The 8,506-nt window shown below is 35.7% G+C and overlaps 1 protein-coding gene across 6 annotated transcripts in view; it reads left to right on the forward strand.

Annotated features, from left to right (window-relative positions):
* ATP2C1 (ATPase secretory pathway Ca2+ transporting 1) overlaps nt 1-8,185 on the forward strand; it is a 69,804-nt gene extending 61,619 nt beyond the window's left edge. For all 6 annotated transcript variants that reach the window (XM_075083374.1, XM_075083373.1, XM_075083379.1 and 3 more), the window contains 7 exons: nt 124-290; nt 2,058-2,126; nt 3,849-3,965; nt 4,639-4,786; nt 5,405-5,500; nt 6,345-6,486; nt 7,355-8,185. In XM_075083374.1, the coding sequence (XP_074939475.1) occupies nt 124-290; nt 2,058-2,126; nt 3,849-3,965; nt 4,639-4,786; nt 5,405-5,500; nt 6,345-6,486; nt 7,355-7,491 (876 nt within the window). In that variant the 3' untranslated portion in view covers nt 7,492-8,185. The remainder of the gene's footprint in view (nt 1-123; nt 291-2,057; nt 2,127-3,848; nt 3,966-4,638; nt 4,787-5,404; nt 5,501-6,344; nt 6,487-7,354) is intronic.
* The last annotated feature ends 321 nt before the right edge of the window (nt 8,186-8,506 follow it).

Here is an 8,506-nt window from a genome sequence, read left to right on the forward strand (position 1 = left end):
AATTGGGGGGGAAAGGGGATTGGGGCGGGGTGATGATGCCAACCTTGCATCTAGAAAAATATTATAGAATTATTTTTTTTTTTAGTTCCTGATTTAAGCTCTTTTCCCTTTTCTTTTCTATAGTCCCTGCAAAATAATGGTGCAGTAGTAGCTATGACAGGAGATGGAGTGAATGATGCTGTTGCTCTGAAGGCTGCAGATATTGGTGTAGCAATGGGACAAACCGGAACAGATGTTTGTAAAGAGGCAGCGGATATGATCCTCGTGGATGATGATTTTCAGACAATAATGTAGGTGACATTTATGTACATGCCTTGTGCCATATTGTTTTAATGAAATGTTGCCTGGGTTAAAACCAAAAGAAGTTCACTGAACTTGTAAGTGTAGAAGCTGTTAGAGTTCTCCGGTAAGCCAGGAGAATTATCTTTATGGTGATTACCTGTATTATCCTCTTAAAAAAGAGCTGGGAACATAATAGTACAAGGGGCAACTAAGCATTTCTGTCTTTATGTATGTTAATGGAAGAAAGAATGTATTTATGTGTTCAGACCTTTTGTTACTTTGTTCTTGTACATAGATCAGATGTAAGTAAGGAAGGAGGTTATGCATGTATGTGCTATAAAAACTAATCTGTATTTCTGCTTCTCCAAGTAGAATTATGCTTGTAGTGTATTTGGAAACATAACTGAAGTGAAATTGTGAGTCTGTTAGCTGTCAGTAGGATTCATCTTCATTTAATTTCTTACTTCAGAAGCATAAATCTTATGTAAAAATGAGAGAGAGCATTCCTCTCAAGATTTAAAAATTTTACACAGTGCTGTGTAAACCCTTTAAATGTGGTGGTGTTTCAGAAAAGGAAAGGAATATAAGCTATTTAAATATCACAGGTGAAAATAAGTTACCAACTTGCTGTAACCAGCTATTCATTACTTGTGCTTTTTTGTTTGTTTGGTGTACTTCAAAAAGAGCATAGCTAAACTTCTCTTATTTTGAATTTAATCCACCTGCCTTTGGAAGGTAGTGGCTGTTGGCAGAGCTGGACTGCTGTCTAGTGACATAGCCTTTGTTTTGAAATTACGCATCAATCTCAGAACACTTCAGTTTGTCTGAAAGTATGACGCTTAACCCTTGGGAAGAAGTGAAATGTAGATGCACAGTATAAGAAAATCTACCTAGGTAGCAGTATGTCAGAGGATGATCTGAGAGTTAAAAAGTTTCCATAATAAGGCAGCCAACAGCAATGTGCTGTTGTGCAAAAACAAGAAAGAAGGGAGTCATTTTAAGATATTCAGAAGAGTACATAGGAAGGACATTTGTGGTAAGTACTTTACTTGGGCTTGCTGATGTTTTTGCTGGAATGCTTCATCCACTTTTGCTTGCTTCATCAGGAAAGTTCTCCAACAGGAGAGTAAAAAGAGTGGTGAACACTAAGGGGGGAAAAGTATGAGCTGCCATAGTTTTACATCCTTCCTCCAATCCCTTTAATCTTTTTGTCTTAAAAGTTACAAAAGGAATGCTGATGAATTATTTCTTGGCTATTGAGGGGTGTAAGAAAGAAATCAGTTTTATTTGCAGCAGAGTAGACTTGAACTAGGTGTCACTATAATTGTGATAATGTGATAGGCAACTTGCGACACATGCTGGAGTTTGAGAAGGTGGTCTATACATATTTCATTCTGGTGCAGTAGGAATACATGGTCTTCCAAAGTCATGCTATATTTCTATACTTTTGTTAGTGTGTGGGTTTGCCTTTTTTTTTTAATTATCTAACTTGAATCGGAAGGACTCATCAAGGATGATGGTGAATCCGGAACATGGATGAGATTTAATACTGACATTTCATTTTGGAAGTTAAGGGGCTGGAAAAATAACTGTTGTGATTAATCTCGTAGTCAAGTTGAAAAACAATGACCGCCAAAGTTATAAGAACCTCATCTCCATTTGTTTCTTGACATTTGTATTGCTGCTTAAAGTAATAGCTTTTCTTGGTTTGTTTTAAGCTTTTTTTGGCAGTAGTCTCGTTTGTCTAGCAATGTAATCTTTGTTTTTAATTGCAGGTCTGCAATTGAAGAGGGTAAAGGAATTTATAATAACATAAAAAATTTTGTTAGATTCCAGCTGAGCACGTAAGTTTGGAAAGTTGGCAATATCAGAAAGTTCTAACCACATTGTGAATGAATCAAAGCATCATGAAACAGATGCTGCATAAATTGTGTGAACAATGGAAATGTTGCATGGAATGCTGATATGCTATGCTTTTGAATTGTTGGTATTTTGTATTTGGAGGCTTGTTTCATTTTTAAAGGATCAGAAAATAGTGCAACAAAAAGCCCTCTAACTTTGCCATAGTTCTTCCTGTTAAGATGTGAAAAGTCAATAAATGAGAGGATGGAGAGAAACAGCATAGCTACCTTTGGGTCCTTGTTTAAAGATGATGTTACTAGTCATTCCCTCCTTAACTAGAGCGAGTATATCAAATGGAGGAAACCAGGGAAACAGGAGGTTAGTTTCTCTGTAATCCATATACTGGCTTGTGGAATGATTTAGCTCTGTGAAGCTGACTTCCTTTTCTTGCATATAACGATGCCTATGCTGGCTATATCATGTGTACATGTAGGACAAGACGACAGGAGTTCATTGAGCCTTAGTTTAAAAAATTTTGTGAGTTTATCTTAGTGAATCTGGATTCAGGAACATCTTTTTCCTTTTCACCATGTTTTTCATGTACTTTTTTGAAGCCTTCATGGCATTTCCAAGTGGTTGAATAAGGTTAAAGAAATTAAAAAAAAAAAACAAACCCAAACAAAAAAAACCCAAAACAAAACAAAAACCCACAAAAAGCACCAAAAACCCCACAAATGCCAAATACGCCCCCAAAGAACCCCAAAAGCAAAAATCCCCACCAAAAACCCTCAACACAACAAAACCCAGAAAACACCAGCCTCTTAAACCTTGCACAGAAATTGTAAGAAGTGTCATATACTTCCAATCTTGACTAGTGTTCTGGATTAGTAGAAACTAGAAATCTGCTTCTGAAAAATAACTAAGCATAACTGTCCTGGGAAAGTGTGCTTGCCTATTGGCCTCAGGAATGGTAGCCTTAGTTTTTTGATGAATGAGTTACCGTTTTTTTTCTGTCCCTCTTTGTAGGGAGAGCATAATAGGGTTTAGTAGAGTGCTAAATTCGGAGTTGTTATAAGCCTTGCTCTCTTCTTGTTGGTTATGAAACCACTTATTCTTGCACTGAAAGCAATTAGCGCATACTTGTTAGAGAGGTTTCTAACAGCAAGCTTGCAACCAGCTAATCTGTTTTCAGCCTCTGGCCTAGCCTTTTCATCTTGCTAATAATGAGGGGTGGCGTAGGTATTGTTAGGGAGTTTGGGTAGTACCTTGCCTTGACTGATTAGTCAAACTAGTGACGGGTGCACAGAGTAGTTGTGTTTACATCAGAAGTGTAAAAGTACTTTGTTTTTCAAAACCTTGTTTAGAAGTTCCACTTCTGGCACAACAAAAGTATAGGACCCAGTTCCGCAGTAAAAAATTAATTATGTGAAGGTGAGTGATAACTCTGAAATGGTATCTTAAAGTTTGGGAGGTTTTTAAAACATAAATTTGCTGGTTTTTTTATCATAAAAGCAACGCTGTTTTAAATATGGGCTGCGTCAAGATGAGTATTCTAAATGAATTCACGCTCTACCTTTAAAGTTAGGCTTACATCAAGTCATGATTCACACTGTCAAAATCTGTATCTACTCTTAAACACTTGAAGCGTTGATTACAAAGCAGTTATCAGTGGATCTTCAGAAATGTTCCGTGCTGACAGTTATAATTATGGGTTCTTTCAACAGGAGTATAGCAGCACTGACTTTAATCTCACTGGCTACATTAATGAACTTTCCTAATCCTCTCAATGCCATGCAGATCTTATGGATCAATATTATTATGGATGGGCCTCCAGCTCAAAGGTAATTACTTTAGACCATTAGAGGTCTGTAGTCCTTTTATTTCAGCAAGGAAAATGGTTGCTCTTAAAGGAAACTGAAGTGTTAAACTTCAGGGAAATGTTTCTGAAACAGTAAACTTTTTCTTTGAATTACAATGTTTGCAGCATAGTTCTATGTTCATTCCCTTTGGTCTGCTTTAGTGTTTAATGGTAGTTATGGGGGTAGCATGGATACCTAAAGATCCACAGATATGCCCATGAAACTTGCATGCAGGATTCTGGCTTCCCTCTGGGTTCTTCCTCTGACTCACTTCACTGCAGATAGATGGTGGAGGGAGAGGTGGAAAGGAGCTAGCAGTAAAATCTTTAGCTAGGTTGATCACTGTAACAGAAACAGGGAACATAACTAATATTGCAGCTTCCTTTAAAATTAATGTCTGATAATTTTGATGCTGTTGATATAATGTATTTATGGACTCACAAACTGCAGTGTTAGAATACTGCCGGTTAGTAATACATATAACTCAGTTTTCTGAAAGTGAGAATACCACGTGCTTACTTGAATGAGAAGATTCTTAGGCTGTAAGAGAGAAGATTAAAATCTTTATTTCAACTCAGAAAATCTAGTCCTTACGTTAGAAGCAGTGAATTATTTTTATCAAGATAAAAATCTAAGATGTTCTTTCAATTGTAAGTCTTGGGGTGGAGCCTGTGGATAAAGATGTTATTCGGAAGCCTCCAAGAAATGTGAAGGACAGCATTCTGACCAAAAACCTCATTGTCAAAATACTGGTTTCATCAATAATTATTGTGTGTGGAACACTGTTCGTCTTCTGGAGAGAGGTATGACAAAAGTACACCACTTAAAGCAGTAACAAACTGATTTAAAAGAAGTCCCTTTTATACCAGAGTTGGAATTCAGAATTTGTATTAACTTAGTTGCAACTTTTGTTCATGCTTATTTACTAATCTGTTCAGCTAGCAGACCAGAGAGTAAGATTTTTTGAAGGAGTTGTTGAAATGAGGAATACAGTTTTATTCCCCAATTTCTATTTTAACACAGACTTTTCAAGGGCCCAAATCTACTTGGGAAACCTTGGCGCATAAAAAGTAATTGTACAAATCTTCTAGCCAGATGGTTATGAAATAGCCATTTGACTTTCTTTCCCAGTAGAAAAAAATGTTGTTCGAACGTTAGTGCATCATAGAACTCTTGGTATTTCATGCGTTTGCATAAATGTTTGTCAGAAGGCTTGATTTGATCACACCGTGGAATTACAAATTGTTACACATTGAGGTGTGTAGCTTTTGCTGTGTAATATTTATTACATCAGCTTGGGGCAGACGAGTTGCTTTTGCTTTCATTTACTAGCTAGTAGAACTTGAATTCTTGTAATAACTTTGTTTAGTTGTGGAGGGTTTAAAGCATGCTAAAGCCATTTCGTTTTCTTTTGTTGGCAGTTAAGAGACAATGTAATAACGCCTCGAGATACAACCATGACTTTTACCTGTTTTGTATTTTTTGATATGTTCAATGCTTTGAGTTCTAGATCTCAGGTAAGTGATTTGCATTGTCCATTTACACAGTACTTATGCAATAAGCAGAGTTTGCTTTGAGGGAGGATCTTGCTGTGTTTGTTTCAAATGTTTTACTGCCGATCTACTTCACATCTGCTATTAACCTTCAAGTTTCACATATTTACTAGGTAGGATTTCTTAAATTACAGATTAGTTTCCTTTATTTGTTTACGTGATGCAGAGCTGGTAGTAATGCTTCTCTCCTGACAGCAAGAAAATTTTTATTGAAAGCTGAAGTGTGATGGTCCTTTGTATTGCTGTCTATACTGGGTTGGTTTTTTTTCCTGAAAATTCTGTCAATTCAGCATCCTTGCCAGAATCTGAAACTTCTTGAAGGCCTTAACTTTTTTGTTTTGTAACCCTAAACCCATAATTCAAGGAAAATGTCTTAAACTGTTCTTTCTGCCTATATTTGTTTTAAGGAAATCAGTCTGAAATTTTGTGCTAGTTGGGAGAAAAGCACATTGCTAGTACACGTTACTACATTTACTCTGATTTGCAGTCTGTTTTCTGATGTGAATTGTCAGGGTCAACAAAAACACTTCCTTCTAATGTAGGAGGCACCTTCTAATGCACTGTACTTGCAGAAAAGTGAGCTCAATATACAAGTCATTGACTATGAAGACAAGACTTGTACTCTGTTTACCAGAGAAAAAATGCCATTAGCGTGTTCAAGAAGTTGTTCTGGATTATCTAAAAGGTCAACAATAATTTTTAACATTTTTCTAAAAGTCTGGATGAAAAGAAATTGTAGTTATGAATTATTTTCTTGTCTAGATAATTAAGGTTACATGTACGGAGTAATGTGTTGTTTATTTTACAGGCAAAATCTGTGTTTGAGATTGGACTTTGCAGTAACAAAATGTTCTGCTATGCCGTCCTTGGATCTATAATGGGGCAGTTGTTGGTCATTTACTTTCCTCCACTTCAGAAAGTTTTCCAAACAGAAAGCCTGAGTGTCTTGGGTGAGAACAGTTCCCTTTTCAAAATTGTACATTAAAGATTAATTTGTAAATGCATTAGCTGATGGTTCTCTACAGAAATACAAAGCCTGCTAACTGTTCTGTTTCGGGTTGTTTGTTGTTGGTTTTTTTTTTGTGGGGTGGGGAATATAGTTTTAGATTTTTTTTCTTTGGGAACCATGATTTAAATGCATATGGTACACAACTGATCAGCACGTTCTTAAATTTCTTAGGTGCTTATGTATATTAGGTTTTTTAATATAATTTTTGAGGCAGGCAAAAATGAAGCATAGAGTTTTTTGAACAGTACTTACTGTGCTATTTAGCAAGTTGTTTCTCTAAATATATACACCTCATTTAGAAATCTTGATCCTTGATTAAATAATCAACTGCATTGACTTAGGATAAATAGACATGAGGATTCTAAGACACTGTAGACCATAATGCTGTTGGCCTCAGTAAGTCTTATATTTATTACTTCTGCAGTTTTCTGGAGTTAAAGATGAATGGTTTTCATTAAATACATGGTTTTACATAATTATTTTTATTGTGGTGTCATTTTTCATTATAGTAATATTTTCTCAGTATGAAGTTAATTATGTTGCTTAGTGTTCTTTGTTTTCATAGGTGTTAATAAAGTATTTCATAACCCTAGTTTTAAAAGTTTGAAATACCATGCCTGTACTTATGATTTGGGCATAAACTATGCACGTTAGTCTTCTGGTCCTGCAAAAAGTGATTCTTGCTTCGCTTCTCCCAAACTGTCCCAATGATTAGGAGGCAATTTGAAAGTCCTATAAGTGCTGTTCTTTGTGAGTCTGCCCTCAGCCTTAAATAGCAAATTTTAAAAAGGCTAATTATCTCTTTCCAGATTTACTGTTTCTTCTGGGACTCACTTCCTCTGTGTGCATAGTGACTGAGATCATAAAGAAGTTTGAAAGAAGCAAGGAAAAGATCCAGAAACGTGGAAGTTCTTCTTCGTCAGCTTCGTCTTTTCTTGATGTATGATGCATATTGCATTCTTTTGTTTGCAAACTTAGGGATTGCTGTCTAAAGATGTAGGGGAAAGCAAAACAATATTTAGAGGATAAAGAAATGCTGAGGGCTTTTGACAAGTCCTTTGTTTCACTGGCGAATGACGAACATTCACGTTTCAAGACTGTTTAGAATTTAACTTCCAGCTGTGGGAGTAAAAAATAAAATTATGCAACTTTGGTAACATTTTTCCTCAAACATAAATTTACTTTTGAGATTGAATGGGATTTTGTGTGTGTGTGGGTTAATTTAAAGAAAGATCTAAGCCCAAGTCCCATTTTCTGCACTTAAAAATATAACTGTGTAAAATCCTTCTCTTAGATATAAATATTTTAGTTTGTTTTTATTTAAAACATTGTACTATTTTACTTTTATGGTGGTGGGACTTTGCTACTAATACAAGGATAAAAAAATATTTGAGGCATTCCACTGGGTTTAGAGTCTGTCACAAGAGTGCCATATTCTAGCTACTGTATTTATTTACTTTATCCTGCAATGTGTAAGCGGCTCAAGTACCTTGTGCTACAGGTTTTTTTGTATCCCGAGTTTGTTTTTTTTTTTTTTTTGCACAGGATGTGACCGCTGTCGGATCACTGTTTTTCTTTTCTTTTTCTGTGATTGAAAAGCCTATACTGCAATTTGAAGTAAATGTTTGCTTTTCTTAAAAGTCTGTTGCCTCTTTATTATAAAAAAACCTGGCATTTACACCAGATTAGCATGCTTGTTTTAATATAATTTTAGATACAAGCTTTGTTTCTGTCTTGTTCCGTATTTACTTTAGCTTGTGACTATTAGATCACTTGGGTGATCGTAAGACAGCACTGTTACTGAAATGATTTGTAGTGTATTGAATTAGAAAATGAAGGCACTAATCTTGACCCTAATGGCGAAAAACCCCACCCGTCTTTCAGAGAAGCTTTGTTTTCCTTCCTCTTCCTTCTTCCGCCCTGATCGTAAAAATAAATTTTTTTACTGGTAACTTATAATT

The sequence above is a fragment of the Phalacrocorax aristotelis genome, chromosome 2 (genome assembly GCF_949628215.1).
Source record: "Phalacrocorax aristotelis chromosome 2, bGulAri2.1, whole genome shotgun sequence".
Lineage (NCBI taxonomy): Eukaryota > Metazoa > Chordata > Aves > Suliformes > Phalacrocoracidae > Phalacrocorax > Phalacrocorax aristotelis.